We start from the raw sequence: 19,354 nt of genomic DNA on the forward strand, positions 1-19,354 counted from the left end.
AAAAACATTTCTGAACACCCTGAGCACTGCAGCCCCCTTTGGCTTGCCTAAACATAAAACGTAATTTATTTATTACGCGAGTGAATGTATAGATTAAGGGAAATTTGGCACTGCCTATGGTTATTATTAATTAAAATATTTTAAAGCATTATTATTAGCTGTGAGTTAATGTGATAGGCTGACTGGAGTACAATAGATTGCAAGCTTCCAAGACAATCTAGGTCTTTTCTTCAGGCAGATATGGTCTTTAAAGCTTACAATCTATTATACTTCTGTTAGCCCATAAAGGAATAACCCTTGCCAAATATTTGCCTATCCCATGCATGTTTAAATTCCCCCATTGCATTAGCCTCTACCACATCTGATGGGAGGCAGTCCCATGTATCTACCACCCTCTGCCCTGTTAATATTATTTCACTAACATTCGGTAGATATTCACTAAAAAGAAACGTAGTAATTGTATTATTTAAGACACTTTTCTACACCACGGGACGTTTACTCTATTCAATAAACAGAACATTTTCATCATTTATACGTCTCTCTCACGTTAAATGACAGGTTTATGATGACTACAATCCCCAGAACGCAATGCGGGTCGGATCAAGCCCCAGTTCCGCTTCCTGTCTGTCAACCTCTAGGTTTTTACTAGAGACAGTGGATGGTTGCTAAGGGGCGGTATGGAATCCCGGCTGTTGCCAGGGGAGGGAAGAGCGTCGTTCTTGGAAGTGAATAATTCATCCAATCATGTGCCCCCATAACCGGAAGTACTTGTTACTGAAAGTTATGGGTCAGAGTTCAAAGGTTATCAGACTTGCAGCTGAAGGAAATATTGGAGGGAGATTCAAAATGGGGTGAGAGTGTCAGGTAAAGTTGGGTGGTAGAGGCAGAAGGAGTTACCCGTGCTCAGGGTATATAAAGGGGACGCGGGGGTGGGAATTAACCCGCTTGGGGTGCCTTGCCGAGTTAGGGAGGGGAATAAATACCCTGCTGGTGTAGTGAGGGGGGAGAAGAACGTGTAGGGGAGGTAACTCAGCGGGGGAGGTGCGGGCATGCTGGGGTGATGAAGCTGGAGGGTTAGCTGGATGGGTCTGTGTCAATCATTTAGCAATATATTTATAAACCCAATAAAATAAAGTGCGTGAGCCGTGCCAGCTTGTAAAGGTTGGTTGCCCGTAGTGCAAATGTGTGTACGTATGTGCGTGTGTGTGTACTCTTTCAGCCTCAAATCGATCTCTTCCCTCTTTTCTCGGAGCTCAGAATGTTTTCTGGGTATGAGGGTATCGCAGGGTTCTACAGCCCTAAAAGCCCCGATAATGTGTATAGAAACAGCGGGAAATGTGTCGATAAATCAAACGGTGCAAATAAAACATATTATTCTTTTAACTCAATTACATAAATAGCTACTTATTCGTCACAAAGTCACATAAAGCCCCCGGAAATCTGTGCTCCTAACCACACACCTAACATAAAAGTGTCCCTCTTTGGCCACTTGGAGCTTAGGGTGGTATATAGTATCAACGTCTACTAATTCTGCTGGGAAGCTGTTTGATTTATCTACCCCATCCTTACATTGCATCTAAATGTAGGGTGGTGGATAAGTGGAACAGCCTCCCAGCAGAAGTGGTACAGGCTAACCCAGTGAGGGAATTTAAACATGCATATAGTATGAAGGAGTAGCAGTTTGCGCATGTGTGTCGCGGTGTACTTATTTGTGTGACAAGATGTACGTAAACACGTTGTCCTCTTGTTCACACAGCTGCTGTGTACATCGATGTGGGAATGACGCAGAGGGCGGAGCTCAGCCCTGATTGGCTGGCTTTGCAAAGGGAGCTGCAAGTTTCGTTAGATGCTCAGAAGAGGCAGGCGGTGCTCATTGAGAAACTTCAGGCCAAGGTGACTCAATACGCGTCTCAGCGCCGCGCATGCGCAAATCGGCGGCAGTAAGAAAAAGGCATAGCATACAACATAGACACAGCATAGATAATAGAGAGAGAGAGCGAGCAGTGCAGAACCTATATATATATATATATATATATATATATATATATATATATACATGTGTTTTATTTGTGCAATTTTGTGTTAACCCCCATTCTGAGGCTTTGACATATAAATTGTGGTTTCTAAGCTTTATTTTTTTTTTCCAGGTTCTTCAGTACAGAACTCGTTACCAAGAGCTGCAGCAGAGTCAAGAATGGAGCCTGGTACGGATCGAACGAATAACCAACATATTACATATTATATATATATATATATATATGAGTCAGGTTAGACAATAAATAATCCAAAGACTCCGCGCTTACTTGACTCCGTGTTCAAAGAATCCGTGCTTACAGGAGCAGATGGATAAAGGTCGTGTTTCGCACCCATACCTTACTGTAACTACTTATAAGTAACCACTGGTATAAGGGTGAAAGTCTCTCTCTCCGTCCATCTGTTCTTCGAAATGAAACACTGAGACAAGTGATTGTGGGGTATTTGGATTATTTATTGTCACCGTGGAGGCACCCTGTATAACTTAATCTGGCTATTTACTTATGAGTGTTTCCGTCTGTGCAGGAGCCGATTGATTGATTTGTTTGCATAGATCAGTCAGACTTATTAAAGTAATGTTGATATACGGGATTCTGCGGGATTTTCAAAGCAAAAGGCAAAAGTTTCTCCAGCAACAACGAGGGTCAAGCTGGCCCTGCATAATGCATAATTCAATATGTGATGAGAAAAATATCATTGATTTAAAAATACATTATTCAGGGCCAAGTTCTTTCTGCAGCAAAAAACCCCCTAAAACACTGGGTTGGGTCTTCATAACGAAGTGAAGGAGATATAACCACAACTCTCCAGGAAACTCTGCTGCCAACCCTCCCTTTAGTGAATAGACTCCAAAATAGGTGCCACAACCTGCCGTGTTTTGTTGATGGTGTGATAAGCAATTGATTTAGTATTGAAGGATAGGAATCATTAATTGTGGGTAAAGGTAGCTACAAGCTGGCTTTAAATTGTTTTTTTTCCGGTGGAAGTGAATTATTTTACTTTCATTAAACCTAAAAATGTCCATATGGTACCAATTTATTTTAATTGATTTATTTTTTATTGTTTTTAATGCAGAGTCAAGGGGAAACAGAGCTGGAGAGAGCTCTCCAGCGGCTGGAAGAAGAGCAGCAGAGGTGAGCAGTGAGTCTGGGGTGTTTTTAGGAAGCGTTTGTAGAATTGTTGCATGTTTTTGCCGCACAACCGACGCTAACGCCCGGAAAGGTGACTTCTTCTGATCTCCTGACTCCAGGTGCGAGAGTCTCGCTGCTCTGAATGCTCTTCTCAGAGAGGACCTGGGTCACACGCAAGAAGTCAACGCGTGTCTGGAGGAAGATCTCCGAAAACTTACAGCAGACTGGGCAGGAGCTATGAAAGAATTGGAGAGGAAAGAGACGGAGTGGGAGTCGGAGAGACAGGTTTGTGGGAGAATGAGGAAGGGAAGCATCATTAGGGAATGATATATAAAAGGGGTAATGTATTGGTGTAGGGATTATAAAAGGGGGTTTTGCTTTAACGAAATGTTGGGGTGAGTAAGAGTGCTTGGGGTCAGGAAGTAAGAAGAGGAAAGTTATTTGGCTGGATGACTCAATGGCTCCTTTAACTCAGGATGCTAATAAAAATGCTTCATGCAGGGGCATTAAGATTTAAACACAGACCCGCAATATATTTTCTCCATTGGTGTCACCTGTTGGAAGAGGGACTGAGTTTTTGGTGAAGTAAGCTGCTTGCCTTGTGGATATGGTTTTGAATAATAAAGCGCTGGGACAATCACATTTATTTCAGCCAGTGCATTAGTATTTCAAACTATGGCGTTTTTCTGAACAAAGAAAAAACAAAGTTTTTTTGGAACAAAGGATGGATTTGTAGGAATCAAAGAGCTTGCATGCGTTCACCACAGATAATTCCCTACTCTTTATTTAGGTCTATAACAGCCGCCTAGCCAAAGAGCATTCACGGCTTCTCCGCATATGGACGGATTTTGTGACATTTCACCGACAATTTCAAGAGCTGAAAACTGCGACAGACAGGTGAGAACTGATCTGAATACCTTAGAAGGTAAAATTCAAAAAGATCTCATGCTGGATTGCTGAACAAGCCCCCGCGTCACTTTAAAAATATTTTACGATCAATACGACATTTTTTTTTTCCCCCCAGGGACTTATCTGCTTATCGTGCTGATTGGGCAAGGTTCTCTCGTCTCCTGCAGGCTTCTTGTGTCTCTGTCATTCAGTTGAAGTTGAAGGAATCAGAGGATGTTATATCCCAAGACACATCAATGCCACCTAACTACCTTCTGGTAACATGGGATCATGGAGTGGGGACAGTGGAAAGGAGAGATGGGGAGACTGTGGGTTCCTCAACTGAATCATCCAGACAAGAGGTGGAATCGAGAAAGTCATTGATTGAGATGCTTAAATTGGATCTGGAGACTAAACAATCGCTGCTAGAGACTTCGGAACAACAAGTTAATACTATGTCGGCACAGTTACAGACACTAGAAATGGACTTAATGTCTGTGAGGTCACAGTTTCTGTCATCTGAGCATGAACTTAGCTTAATGAGGATACAACAAGACACTTCAGAAGATGAAGTAAGGTCCATCATATTCCAACACGAGAAATCGAAAAAGGAAGTGAAGTCTTTGGTGTCACAGTTAGAAGAATCAAGACAGGAAGTAGAGTTGATGAGGTCACAGCTAGAAAAATCAAAGGAGGAAGTGGAGTTGATGATGTCACAGCTAGGAGAATCTAGTCAGGAAGTGGAGTCAATGAGCTCACAGCTAGAAGAAGCGAGACAGAAAGTGGAGTTTGTTAGGTCACAGCTAGAAGATTCAAGAGAAGAAGTGGAGTTAATTAGGTCACAACTTAAACTTTCGAGAGAGGAAGTGGGGTTAACAAAATCGCTGCTAGACAAATCTCAGCAGGAAGTGGCGTTGATGAAGTCACAACTGGCGACATCAGAAGTGGAAGTCCGTTTTCTGAAATCACAAACCGCGCGGTCAGAGCAGGAAATCGGTTCCTTAAAGTCACAGGTAGCAGAATGCGGGCGGGAAATGGAGTCCTTGAGGAAACGTGCTGAAAAAGGCGATCAGGAAAGAGATATAATGAGGTCACAACTGGAAGCGTATTTTTTACAGGTGGAATCTATGAGGTCGCATCAAAAGGCGTTCAAGATGGAAATGGAATCTCAGTGGCAGAATAAGGAGCACGAACTGAGAAGCAAACAGTGAGTTTAGTTTCAATTAATTTCTTCAATTTTTATTTCCGGGTTTTATTTATGAAATTTAACCTTTTATTGCATTGTAGCTAGGGCTGAAACAACGAATCGATAAAATCGATAATAATCGATAACGGAAATCGTTGTCGACGATTTCCGTTATCGATTAATCGAGTGATCGATTCGTTGTTGGAGCACTCGGCTCCTTTTACTTACCTCCGCGAGCGTTCCCCGCTTCTGCTACACGCTCTGCAGTCTCCGCCTTCTAGCTACGTGACGGATGTGACGCGTTCCGGAGGTAAGTATTCTTCATGTCTATGTGCACAGATCGCACAGAGCCACTCGCACAGAGCGAATCGCTCTGTGCGAATGGAGCCACTCGCACAGAGCGGTTCGCTCTGTGCGAGTGGCTCCACTCGCACAGAGCGGTTCGCTCTGTGCGAGTGGCTCCATTCGCACAGAGCGGTTCGCTCTGTGCGAGTGGCTCCACTCGCACAGAGCGGTTCGCTCTGTGCGAGTGGCTCCATTCGCACAGAGCGGTTCGCTCTGTGCGAGTGGCTCCATTCGCACAGAGCGGTTCGCTCTGTGCGAGTGGCTCCATTCGCACAGAGCGGTTCGCTCTGTGCGAGTGGCTCCATTCGCACAGAGCGGTTCGCTCTGTGCGAGTGGCTCCATTCGCACAGAGCGGTTCGCTCTGTGCGAGTGGCTCCATTCGCACAGAGCGATTCGCGGGGGTGGGGGTCCACGGTGGGGTGGGGGTGGGGTTTCAGGGGATGCAGGGTGTGAGTGTGGGTGCAGGGCAGAGTGGGGGTGGGGGTGCAGGGCAGAGTGGGGGTGGGGGGTGCAGGGCAGAGTGGGGGTGGGGGGTGCAGGGCAGGAGACTGGGTGCAGGGCAGAGTGGGGGTGGGGATGCAGGGTGTGAGTGTGGGTGCAGGGCAGAGTGGGAGACTGGGTGCAGGGCAGAGTGGGGGTGGGGATGCAGGGCAGGGTGTGAGTGTGGGTGCAGGGCAGAGTGGGTGCAGGGCAGAGTGTGAGTGTGGGGGCAGGGCTGGGTGCAGGGCAGAGTTGGAGACTGGGTGCAGGGGCACAGTGCAAAGTGCTGGGTGCAAAGTGCCAGTGCTGGGTACAAAGTGCCAGGGCTGGGTGCAAAGTGCAAAGTGCTGGTGCAAAGTGCTGGGTGCAAAGTGCTTGCTGGGTGCAAAGTGCTTGCTGGGTGCAAAGTGCCAGGGCTGGGGCAAAGTGCTGGGTGCAAAGTGCCAGGGCTGGGGCAAAGTGCTGGGTGCAAAGTGCTGAGTGCTGGGTACAAAGTGCTGGGTGCAAAGTGCCAGGGCTGGGTGCAAAGTGCTGAGTGCTGGGTGCAAAGTGCTTGCTGGGTGCAAAGTGCCAGGGCTGGGGCAAAGTGCTGGGTGCAAAGTGCTGGGTGCAAAGTTCTGGGGCAAAGTGCTGGGTGCAAAGTGCCAGGGCTGGGGCAAAGTTTCTTGAACAGTAATAGTCCACCTCTTTTCAGAATGTTTGGGGTTATTTTGTTTCATAAATATTGTGTTTGGGTTCTTGTACTTTGAAAATATTGTTTTTTATTACATCATAACAAAATAAGAATGTTAATGTAAATTTTAAGTTGTTTTTTAACATCCAGTTCATTAAATTATTTTAAATAAACGAAAAATTTGCATATTGTTTTTTTTTATCCGATTAATCGATTAATCGAAAAAATAATCGGCCAACTAATCGATTATTAAAATAATCGTTAGTTGCAGCCCTAATTGTAGCCCTTTGCTGACTCTCGACTTGCTCATACCACTGTTCACATCTTACCTCTTCTTTCTCTCCAGCCAGCAGTCTCTCGCCTCTCTGGACTCTGAGCGTTCAGATCTGCTCCAGGCGTTGATTACGCTACGAGAGGAGCTTCTGCGGTGTCACTTGGAGAGGGACCTATCTCAGGACGAGCACCACGTTCTGAAGGACGCACTTCACAAGGTACACCCGAGTTCTTTTAGTGTTGGCTGGTGCAGCGCAACTAAGTGCTAAAAGTTTTAAGCAGGTGATAGTTGGATCGGTGACTTATTCTTCCAATTATGCATGCGACGTTTTGTTTCAGGCTGAAAAAAGGATTTGTGAGCTCACTGTAGCAGAGAGTCAACGCAAGATGGAAGTAGAAAGCCTTCATGATGTCATAGCCAAGATGGGAGATTTAAACCAGGCCTTGTCTCTGGATAAAGTGTCATTGAACACCCTCTTACAGCAGGTGCATAATCTACCTGTGCCGTTTCACTCATTTATTTGGCTCCTTTGTTTTGAAAACCTTTTGCGTGAGGGATTGATATATATATATATTTTTTTTCTTTGTGCACATTTGCAGACAGAGAAAGAGATGGCCTCACTCGCCGAGAGACAGCAAGAGTCCGAGAGAGAGATTGCTCAGGCCAAAGATAGTTTGCAGACATGCAACACAGAGCTTTCCGAGCTGAGAGCAGAATATGAGAAGAGACAGATCCAACTACAAGAGAGCGAGAGTGCAAGAGAGAATCTCGAAACTGAGCTAAGACACGTCCAGGCAGAGAGAGACGGACTGCAGGTGAATGCAAGTTCAAACCTGGAGGCTATGATTAAATCCATAGAGACACGAGATTCGTTATTCAGTATATAAATCTTGTTACGTTTGTCCGTACCTCAGGCTGCTGCTCTCTTACCCCATTCATTGTCCTCGTTTAATACGATGCCTTTCTCTGCTGTCCCAGCTTTCTCTGATGCAGGAGAAGGAGCCGTCAGCGTTATGCCAGGAAGAAGGGGACCTTAACATGGAGGAATCTGCCCTGCATGTGCAGCTTGTAGAGACAGAGAGAGGGTATCAAGAGCTGAGGGAGAAACTGAATTACATGAGGTGAGGAGTGTGCTTTCACCCCCATCTCTTCATTTAAAGTCTGTCTCTGGTTTATGTTATCTCTTGGTTGTCTCTCTTGGGCAGGTTTACCTACAAGCTTTGCGTGTTATTTACCGGGGCTTTCAGTAAATCTCAGAGACTGCATGTCTGTATTCGGTGATCATAGAATGGGATGGAATGGGAAATGCTAAAGGTTTATAGATTGTAAGCTCTCAAGGCCAGGGCCCTCTTCTCTGTAGTAAAGCGTTGAAGGTGACTCTGGGACTCAAGACAAAATGGCTTTAACGTTCTCAAACATTAGCCATAGAACAGGGTGCGTTTTATTTAAATGATTCATGGAATAATCTGACTGCCTTGGGGATGACAAAGGATTTTTTTCCTTCTTTTGGTAAATATTGGCATTTCAGTCAGTTCCGTTAGGGATATCCAGGAAAGGTTGACGGACTTTATCACCTTTAATCAAGACTGAAATAGCTCTCTATCTGAATACAAGTGGATGAAATTTGGTGTTTGGCAAGAAACTGTTGGGGATTTGTAGTCCCATAATCTTCCATCTGGATTCCTTTGTATTTCACCCAAAGCGTCCCCCCAATAAATACACCATTTGGAATTTATTAAATAGATATTAGCTGCCCGCCAACATTATCTTGTTCTCTCTTTTTTTTACAGTTTTCTAGTTACGAAGAAGCATTTTATTTGTAGGTAGATCTTGAGTCCATGTACAAAAACGTGTGCAAAACCAAAGTGTGTGTATATTTTCCCTGGCAAGAGCAAGAATTATACAAAAAAACAGGAATTCCAACACAATAATATAATATAATATGTTTCTTAATTCCTTAGCAGATGGACTCGGGATTAAACCCACTCGCTATGTGCCATTTGAACACGTCTAAATCTAACATTTCTCTCGGAAATTCTATATGTCACAATAGTGAGGTTTGATGTTCCTTTAATGCTTTGGTACGGCGATCTTTTATTTCTCTCTCTCTCTCTCTCTCTCTCTCTCTCGGTTTTGATTACTTCGGTGCTCTCCCCGTGTCTCGTTCTGCTTTTTAGCATCTCATCTGTACTCTCTCTGCCACTTCTCCCAGCTCTTCGAAGCAATCTTTGGAAAGCACCCTGTTTGCATCGCAGGAGAGAGCGTCCCAGTTGGAGATCACCTGCAGTCACCTGGAGACTGAAGTGCGGACACTCATGCAGTCTAAAGAGACAGTTCAAGGTGAGAAACAGATTGTGTTGCACTGTGGTGGGAGATTGGATTGAAAGCAGCTGTTATACGTATCTCTGGATTCCTTCTAGATGAAGTTTTGCTTCTTCGTGAGGAGCGAGAGTCAACAGAGAAAAGACTGCTTGCATTGTCTCAGAGACTGTCTGAAATGGATAGAGAATATCAGACTGAGAGAGCTCAGAGAGAGGAGCTTGAGAGAGACAAGGTGGGTTTGGGGAATTTGGGAGAAATATTGCAGATATGACATGAATAGAGTAATTTTTTTGTGAATTAGGTTTGGTTTGTGATTTTTTTTTGGGGCTGTGTTGGCGTTACTGTGTCGCTGGTGGATCCATTAATAGGGTAATAATCTGCAAGTCTGTGATGCTCTGCATGTCTAGCACTGAATGGACATAGCGGTACTTTTTTGATCCACTAAATACCATTTCTTTACAGATTGAATCAGAGACTCTGCGTGACCGTCTGGAGAAGGAGAGCGCTCTGAGGATGGCCTCCGAGGAACGTGCTGAAAGAGCATTAGACAGTCAGCGGTCGCTTCAGGAGACAGTCGAGAAAGAGAGAAACATTGCCGAGCAACTTAAAAAAGAACTTGAGGAAAAATCCACTTCTCTGTCTCGGCTCGAACATGATATGGAAGTTCTCAGACAGAACCTGCAGAAGAGCCTAGAAGAGAAAGACAACCTCCTGGGGAACTTGGAACACGAGACTTTAATAAAGAACGAGAGAGAACACGAGGTGGAAATCCTAAAAGGGAGGGTAACAGAGTGCATGGAAGAAAAAGAGACAGCTCTTAATAACCTAGCAAGCCACGTAGCAACTTTACAAGAGCGAGACAGACAAATTGCAGAACTTAGAGAGACTGTCCGGGAGTACAATGAAGAAAAAGAAATGGCTTTAACCTCGCTAGCTGGCCTCAACGTGACTGTCCAAGAGAGAGAGAGAGAGATCAGGACCCTGAAAGAACAGCTCTTACAGGGCCAAAGCGAGAGAGACTCCACGGTCACGGACTTGCAGTATCAGACCCAGGCTTTCCAAGAAGCAAATCGACAACTGGCCACCCTGAAAGAGCGTTTCAGCGAGTGCGAAAAACTGAAGGAGGCAGCCGAGAGATCAAGAGAGGACAGCCTAATAATAATAAAAGAGAAAGATGTGGAAATTGAGACGCTTAAAGAGAGGGTCCGTACTTGTCAGGAAAAGGAAGAGAGCGCTATGACGCAGATGTCTCTTGCAGCTTCAGAAGCAGAGAACGAACTTTCCAATCTGCGAGAGCGCCTGAGACAGTGCCAGATGGAGCGAGAGAGCGCAGTCAGTGCATTGCATCAAGAATTAACCAGTAGAGACCGAGAAATTGAAACCCTACGGGAGACAATACGAGATCACCAGTCTGAGACCGAGAGTTTGTTGGAACAGCTGGACCATCAAACCGTCGTACTGAAAGAGAGAGACCATTTTAGTGAAGCTTTGAATGTGAGGTTGGTACAGTGCGAGTTGGAAAGAGAGAGTGCTTTAAAGTCCTTAGAAAGACAGGCTATGGTAGTACAAGAAAGAGAAATCGAGATCGACACACTGAGAAAGACCGTGCAAAAGAGAGAGATTGCTCTGAGTAGTTTAGACAGCCAGAAGATTACACTGGAAATGAGAATTAGAGACATCCTATTTTTGGAGTCCAAGTTAATAGAGTGTCAAGAACAGAGAGACGCGGCCTTGAAGACGGCAGAACGTCTGACTGTAGCGCAGCAAAAATGCGAACAAGAAGTTCTGACTCTGAGGAAATCGTCTCTGGAGTTACTGGAGTCCCACAACGAAGAGGTACGAGAGAGAGACGGCGAAATACAAGATCTAAAACAAGTAGTATCGGCTCTCCAAACGGAAAAAGAGACTGTTCTGAATGAGATGGAGAACCAGAGTGAGGCTTTGGAGGTGAGGAACTCGAATGTCCTCTCATTGCAACATGCCTTACAGGAATGCCAGAGAAAGCATGAGAGGTCGTTGGAACGGATGGAACGAGATATCAAGGCTTTGGAAGAGAGCCTAGAGAGATGCAAACAAGAACGAGACCTTGCACAAACCTCTTTAGAGCGGTGGGAAAGTCAAACTAGAGAGACTGAGATGGAAAGGAAATCCCTAAGAGAGACAGTGTCAGAATTATCACGCGCTATGGCAGAGAAAGAGAGAGAAGCTGAGATCTTACAGATACAATCCGAGAGCGAGAATAAAGCTCTTCGAGAGAGAGTCGAAGCTCTTCTACAATCTTTAAGATACGCGGAGACAGAATCTATACAGAAAAGTCTGATCGAGAAGGAGAACCGAGCTCTTGGGCAGAGACTCTCCGAGTTATCCCAGGCACTGAGAGAAAAAGAAACATTAGCCGATCAGAGAGGCTCTGAGTGTGAGACTCTGACACAGCAAGTTAGAGAACTTCACCAGGAACGGTTTGACAATAAAAAATCATCAGGAGAGAAAATCGCTCAGCTTGAAGAAGACAGCCGTGCTTTGAATGACAGAGTCACAGAACTTAGGCAAAGTCTAACAGAAAAAGAGATAAGAGAACAGGAGAGAACCAAGGAGATGGAAACGTTAAAGAAAGAAATAGCAGAGCTTCACCGAGTTCTAATAGAGAAGCAGCGAGAGACTGCGGAAGAGAAGAAGCAGAATGAGAGAGAGATGAGCGCTCTGAGAGAGAAGCTTGGTGGTCTGTCCCAGGCTCTAAAACAGAAGGAGATGATCATAAAGGAAGATGAAGAAGAAAAAAGGGTTTTGAGAGAAAAGTTGACAGAACATACGCAGGCGCTGGAGGACAAAGAAGTCATAGAGGAAGAGAGACTACGAGAGCTGAAAGCTCTGAATGAACAGGTAGCAGAACTGTCACGTGGTTTAAGAGATGAAGAAGAGAAGAACCGGGATATACAAGATGCTGAAGGGTCTGTGGGGGAAGGACAGGTAGATAAAGTGAAGGAGACAGACCTTTCTCTAACGGAGGAAGTGGGAAAAGCAGGAGAGGTCAAAGCTCTGAGAATGAAGATAGCAGAAATCAAGCAGGCCCTGATGGTCCAAGAGCAAAGGAGGTTAGAGGACAAGAGACGGCATGAGAGAGAGAACTTGATTCTGAAGCAGAGAGTGACCGATCTGTCCAAAGCTATGAAGGAGCAGGAGCTGAAAAAAGAAGAACTTGTCTATACTCTGGAAGCGACAAAGACCGCGGTGAAGGAGAAAGACGATGAAATCAAAGTTTTCCGCGAGAAAATAGCAGGACATTTATCTGTTCTGGATAAAGGATTGTCAGAGAGGGAAGCCGGAAGCTTGGCTCCTCAAAGCAAAACTGGCAAATGGAGTTTTCTTGAGAGTGAAATGGCAGAGAAAGAGAGAGAAGCTGAGATCTTACAGATACAACTTGAGAGCGAGAATAAAGCTCTTCGAGAGAGAGTCGAAGATCTTTTACAATCTTTAAGAGACGCGGAGACAGAATCTATACAGAAAAGTCTGATCGAGAAGGAGAACCGAGCTCTTGGGCAGAGACTCTCCGAATTATCCCAGGCACTGAGAGAAAAAGAAACATTAGCCGAACAGAGAGGCTCTGAGTGTGAGACTCTGACACAGCAAGTTAGAGAACTGCACCAGGAACGGTTTCACAATAAAAAATCATCAGGAGAGAATATCGCGCAGCTTGAAGAAGACAGCCGTGCTTTGAATGAAAGAGTCACAGAACTTAGGCAAAGTCTAACAGAAAAGGAGATAAGAGAACGGGAGAGAACCAAGGAGATGGAAACATTAAAGAAAGAAATAGCAGAGCTTCACCGCGTTCTAATAGAGAAGCAGCGAGAGACTGCGGAAGAGAAGAAGCAGAATGAGAGAGAGATGAGCGCTCTGAGAGAGAAGCTTGGTGGTCTGTCACAGGCTCTAAAACAGAAGGAGATGATCATAGAGGAAGATGAAGAAGAAAAAAGGGTTTTGAGAGAGAAGTTGACAGAACATACGCAGGCGCTAAAGGACAAAGAATTCATAGAGGAAGAGAGACTACGAGAGCTGAAAGCTCTGAATGAACAGGTAGCAGAACTGTCACGTGGTTTAAGAGATGAAGAAGAGAAGAACCGGGATATACGAGATGCTGAGGGGTCTGTAGGAGAAACAACGGAAGGACAGGTAGATAAAGTGAAGGAGACAGATTTTTCTCTAGCGGAGGAAGCAGGAAAATCAGGAGAGATCTATGCTCTGAGAATGAAGATAGGAGAAATCAAGCAAGATCTGATGGTCCAAGAGCAAAGGAGGTTAGAGGACAAGAGACGGCATGAGAGAGAGAACTTGATTCTGAAGCAGAGAGTGACCGATCTGTCCAAAGCTATGAAGGAGCAGGAGCTGAAAAAAGAAGAACTTGTCTATACTCTGGAAGCGACAAAGACCGCGGTGATGGAGAAAGACGATGAAATCAAAGTTCTCCGCGAGAAAATAGCAGGACATTTATCTGTTCTGGATAAAGGATTGTCAGAGAGGGAAACCGGAAGCTTGGCTCCTCAAAGCAAAATTGGCAAATGGAGTTTTCTGGAGAGCGAAAGCGGATACGTGGACTCTGAGATGGACGCGGGGTTGGAGAGGATCCATGGTGAGCTGGAAGCCCTACGGCATGAACGAAAAGAATCCCAGAAGAGGGAAGAGACTCTGAGAGGTCGTCTAGAAAAATGTGAGACTGCGCTAAGGAACACCGAGGCTGAAGAGATCTCCTGGAGACAGAAAGCCCAAGAACTGGAGCTAGAGATTATGGCTTTAAAGGTGAGGAGACACTACTGCGTGCCAATACAATAAGTAGTACAATAAGGATAGATTTTGGCTCAAAGAATGAGCCAAACCTGCTGATGGAGTAATATGTTACTTATGACATATGTCATGTGACTTTATATAGTCGAAATGCTTTATACGGAGCCATACAAGCTGTTGTTGGAGCAGAAGCTCATTGGGGTTGGACTGCAAAGTGCTTTCAAGTCCCTGGTTAGTAGATAAAGCCCCAAAAATGCAGCTTGCGCCCTGTGACAGTAATAACAAAATGTCAATTTCATGCAGGAGAGCGTCAATCAATTTAGTCATGGTCCCGAAAAAGGGAGCTTTGAGCAGAGGCTGAAGGTCCTGCAAGAGGCAGTCGCGAGGGTGGAAAATGAGAAGGATGCCCTACGGAGTCAGAATCTGCATCTGAGACAGACGTTGGATAGAGTGAGTATCTGAAGCATCTTGTATGCCGCGGGGATCTATGGCAGATCTGGAACTCTTGGGTTCTACCGACTGTTCTTGATCCTCAGGTGGAAAGTGAGAGGAGGAGTCTCCGCAGAGAATTGCGCAATATGGCTGGAGCGTCCACTCATCATTCCAGTGCCGTCCAACCTGAGCAAGTGAGTTTCACGCCAGAGAAGCTACAAGAATATGACTGATACTTACAATGGGGCATCTAACTAGCAGACATACAGAGAACCCACACAGCCCAAAGCTGCCTTAAAACAGATTGTTAATGAGAAGACCATTAAATTCTGTGACACAGAGTACCCATAGAAAACAAAGGTCCTTTATAACACACTGAGTAAGACCACCATAGAATGCATCCTCAAGGCCCTAGATCATCCTCAAGTTACTCGAGTTACTGATGTTTTTTTTTTCTGGCTTCTTTAGGACACCAACGACCCAAAGATATCATTGCAAAGTGTGATGGATCTGCAAAAACAGGTACAGACATGGCTATTACAGTTTGGGGGGTAAGTAGCTGGGCATGAGGATGAAGCAAAACTCTGCAGAGGGTGTAATACAGAGCGCTGCCCCAGGGCTGCCGTACCGTACCATGAGGAGTGTATGAGTATATATATATATGAGTGTATGAGTATATATATATATATGAGTGTATGAGTATATATATATATATATATGAGTGTATGAGTATATATATATATGAGTGTATGAGTATATATATATATATATATGAGTGTATGAGTATATATATATATATATGAGTGTATGAGTATATATATATATATATGAGTGTATGAGTATATATATATATATGAGTGTATGAGTATATATATATATATATATATGAGTGTATGAGTATATATATATATATATATATGAGTGTATGAGTATATATATATATATGAGTGTGTATATATATATATATATGTGTATATATATATATATATATATGAGTGTATGAGTATATATATATATGAGTGTATGAGTATATATATATATATATATATATATGAGTGTATGAGTATATATATATATATATATATATATATGAGTGTATGAGTATATATATATATATGAGTGTGTATATATATATATGTATGTATGTATATATATATTTGTCAGTTTATAAGATAGGAAAGATCTAGTGGACACGGAATTGAAGAAATATGACTTTACCCCTCCAGGTGTTGCTTCTACAGTCCCAGCTCCGCGCTGAACGAGACCACCGGTCTGCGTACATACAGAGCTGCTCTCGCACCACGGATGAACTCACCTCTTTGAGACAAAATCTCAATCGATCCCTGGCGGCGGTGACCTCTGACCCCCGACCTCTGGTTTTAGAGCGAGAAACTGCCAGACTGGATGAGACTCTGAAGAGCAGCCTGGGCCTCACCTGATTAGAGAGCCCGTCGCGTAGCTTGGCCGCATGTAACCAGGTGGAATGGCTGGCTGAGGGTTATGGCGCTCCGCGGGACCTCTCGCTTTGCACTACGCAGCTCGTCTCGCAGGCCGCCGAGACGCAATCCTCTCATACAGGTCCAAGACAATCAGTTACGGAAACGTACAGGGTTTATTTACCCCGCGCAGGGCAGTGGGGGCATTTCCCTGCCGGCTGATCTGTGGGTTTAGTGTTTTACTTCATCCTGGTTCTTAAATCTTTTATATTTTTTTTAACAGTATTATGTACATAGCTCCATAATGAAGTTAACGCAATACAGGCACGATTGTCTGCATATAAAGGTTTGTATACTTATAAAATATTTTTTATAAAAGTTTTTTGCCTCTTTCCCTTCTTTTTTGTCATTTCTCGAGGAATTATAAATGCGGCTGCTGGGAATTATGTTCCTAATGCTGTATTTAGTTATTAAAAGGCGCCGTGGCTTTTGGACGCGTTTTTATGAACGGGTAAATCACAGACAGGCGAGAGATTTAAGGCAGCATGTATTAAACTGAATACGTTTGTGTAACATTGATATAGAAAATACGAGAAACACATGGAGTATCTGTAAACAGGAGAGATCAGCTTGTGTTCACACCATGCGCAGGCTGTCATCATGTGCCTGGTAAACACTGACTGACCCTGTACACCCAGCTCTTACCCACCACTGGCACCTCAGTCCTCCCCTGGCACTGACTGGCACCATGCGCTCAGCCTTGTCCCCCACTGACTGGCAGTCAACTTAGCTCTTACCTGGCAATAATTGGTGCCCTCAACTCTCACCCGGCACCGACTGGTGCTGTGCAATTAGCTTTCTCTGGGCGCAGACTGGCACTGTGTGCTTATACCCAGCACTGACTGGCACCATGAACTCAGCTCATACCCAGTGCTGACTGGCACTGTGCAATTAGCTCCCAACACCGACTGTATATATATATATATATATGAGTGTATGAGTATATATATATATATGAGTGTGTATATATATATATGTATGTATGTATATATATATTTGTCAGTTTATAAGATAGGAAAGATCTAGTGGACACGGAATTGAAGAAATATGACTTTACCCCTCCAGGTGTTGCTTCTACAGTCCCAGCTCCGCGCTGAACGAGACCACCGGTCTGCGTACATACAGAGCTGCTCTCGCACCACGGATGAACTCACCTCTTTGAGACAAAATCTCAATCGATCCCTGGCGGCGGTGACCTCTGACCCCCGACCTCTGGTTTTAGAGCGAGAAACTGCCAGACTGGATGAGACTCTGAAGAGCAGCCTGGGCCTCACCTGATTAGAGAGCCCGTCGCGTAGCTTGGCCGCATGTAACCAGGTGGAATGGCTGGCTGAGGGTTATGGCGCTCCGCGGGACCTCTCGCTTTGCACTACGCAGCTCGTCTCGCAGGCCGCCGAGACGCAATCCTCTCATACAGGTCCAAGACAATCAGTTACGGAAACGTACAGGGTTTATTTACCCCGCGCAGGGCAGTGGGGGCATTTCCCTGCCGGCTGATCTGTGGGTTTAGTGTTTTACTTCATCCTGGTTCTTAAATCTTTTATATTTTTTTTAACAGTATTATGTACATAGCTCCATAATGAAGTTAACGCAATACAGGCACGATTGTCTGCATATAAAGGTTTGTATACTTATAAAATATTTTTTATAAAAGTTTTTTGCCTCTTTCCCTTCTTTTTTGTCATTTCTCGAGGAATTATAAATGCGGCTGCTGGGAATTATGTTCCTAATGCTGTATTTAGTTATTAAAAGGCGCCGTGGCTTTTGGACGCGTTTTTATGAACGGGTAAATCACAGACAGGCGAGAGATTTAAGGCAGCATGTATTAAACTGAATACGTTTGTGTAACATTGATATAGAAAATACGAGAAACACATGGAGTATCTGTAAACAGGAGAGATCAGCTTGTGTTCACACCATGCGCAGGCTGTCATCATGTGCCTGGTAAACACTGACTGACCCTGTACACCCAGCTCTTACCCACCACTGGCACCTCAGTCCTCCCCTGGCACTGACTGGCACCATGCGCTCAGCCTTGTCCCCCACTGACTGGCAGTCAACTTAGCTCTTACCTGGCAATAATTGGTGCCCTCAACTCTCACCCGGCACCGACTGGTGCTGTGCAATTAGCTTTCTCTGGGCGCAGACTGGCACTGTGTGCTTATACCCAGCACTGACTGGCACCATGAACTCAGCTCATACCCAGTGCTGACTGGCACTGTGCAATTAGCTCCCAACACCGACTGGCACAGCGCACTCAGGTCTTACGCCAACTGGCATGCACTCTGCGGCATCACCCACCACCGCTCTAACAATCACAGCTCACTGACTGGCATTAGGCAGCAGCCACCCATAGCACGTTAGTTAGCGCTATAAAAAATGGGGTATAGGCCGCAAATTGAGTAATTCAGGGCTCTATAAATCAGTATGGCCTCTGACCCGACCCGTACAGGGCTCAGTAACCAGTACAAACCCTGACCGACCCATACAGAGCTCTATAACCAGTACAAACCCTGACCGACCCATACAGAGCTCTATAACCAGTACAAACCCTGACCGACCCATACAGAGCTCTATAACCAGTATAATCCCTGACCGACGCATACAGAGCTCTATAACCAGTACAATCCCTGACCGACCCATACAGAGCTCTATAACCAGTACAATCCCTGACCGACCCATACAGAGCTCTATAACCAGTACAAACCCTGACCGACCCATACAGAGCTCTATAACCAGTATAATCCCTGACCGACGCATACAGAGCTCTATAACCAGTACAATCCCTGACCGACCCATACAGAGCTCTATAACCAGTACAATGCCGGACCCGACCCATACAGAGCTCTATAACCAGTACAAACCCTGACCGACCCGCACAGAGCTCTATAACCAGTACAAACCCTGACCGACCCATACAGAGCTCTATAACCAGTATAATCCCTGACCGACGCATACAGAGCTCTATAACCAGTACAATGCCGGACCCGACCCATACAGAGCTCTATAACCAGTATAATCCCTGACCGACGCATACAGAGCTCTATAACCAGTACAATGCCGGACCCGACCCATACAGAGCTCTATAACCAGTACAATGCCGGACCCGACCCATACAGAGCTCTATAACCAGTACAAACCCTGACCGACCCGCACAGAGCTCTATAACCAGTACAAACCCTGGCCGACCCACACAGAGCTCTATAACCAGTACAAACCCTGACCGACCCATACAGAGCTCTATAACCAGTACAATGCCGGACTCGACCCATACAGAGCTCTATAACCAGTACAATGCCGGACTCGACCCATACAGAG

General features: G+C 45.0%; 1 protein-coding gene across 1 annotated transcript; it reads left to right on the top strand.

Moving 5' to 3' along the window:
• The first annotated feature begins 1,762 nt into the window (after positions 1 to 1,762).
• LOC128468361 (centrosome-associated protein CEP250-like) lies at positions 1,763 to 16,354 on the top strand. Its single transcript, XM_053450052.1, has 17 exons — positions 1,763 to 1,893; positions 2,148 to 2,204; positions 3,109 to 3,167; positions 3,284 to 3,449; positions 3,955 to 4,061; positions 4,189 to 5,259; positions 7,083 to 7,227; positions 7,349 to 7,495; positions 7,610 to 7,825; positions 7,989 to 8,131; positions 9,223 to 9,350; positions 9,431 to 9,564; positions 9,795 to 14,123; positions 14,412 to 14,558; positions 14,645 to 14,734; positions 15,009 to 15,062; positions 15,767 to 16,354. Exons 1-17 carry the CDS (start codon positions 1,780 to 1,782, stop codon positions 15,977 to 15,979), a joined length of 7,320 nt encoding a protein of 2,439 aa, XP_053306027.1. The 5' UTR covers positions 1,763 to 1,779; the 3' UTR covers positions 15,980 to 16,354.
• The last annotated feature ends 3,000 nt before the right edge of the window (positions 16,355 to 19,354 follow it).

This window comes from Spea bombifrons, chromosome 11 (genome assembly GCF_027358695.1).
Source record: "Spea bombifrons isolate aSpeBom1 chromosome 11, aSpeBom1.2.pri, whole genome shotgun sequence".
Taxonomy (NCBI): domain Eukaryota; kingdom Metazoa; phylum Chordata; class Amphibia; order Anura; family Pelobatidae; genus Spea; species Spea bombifrons.

Excerpts from the sequence above, each read along its gene's own strand:
- LOC128468361 (XM_053450052.1), top strand. The coding sequence starts at position 1,780 with ATGACGCAGAGGGCGGAGCTCAGCCCTGATTGGCTGGCTTTGCAAAGG. Across the intron at positions 7,496-7,609 it reads TGAACACCCTCTTACAGCAG|ACAGAGAAAGAGATGGCCTC; the intron begins GTGCATAATCTA and ends GCACATTTGCAG. Across the intron at positions 15,063-15,766 it reads TGATGGATCTGCAAAAACAG|GTGTTGCTTCTACAGTCCCA; the intron begins GTACAGACATGG and ends TTACCCCTCCAG.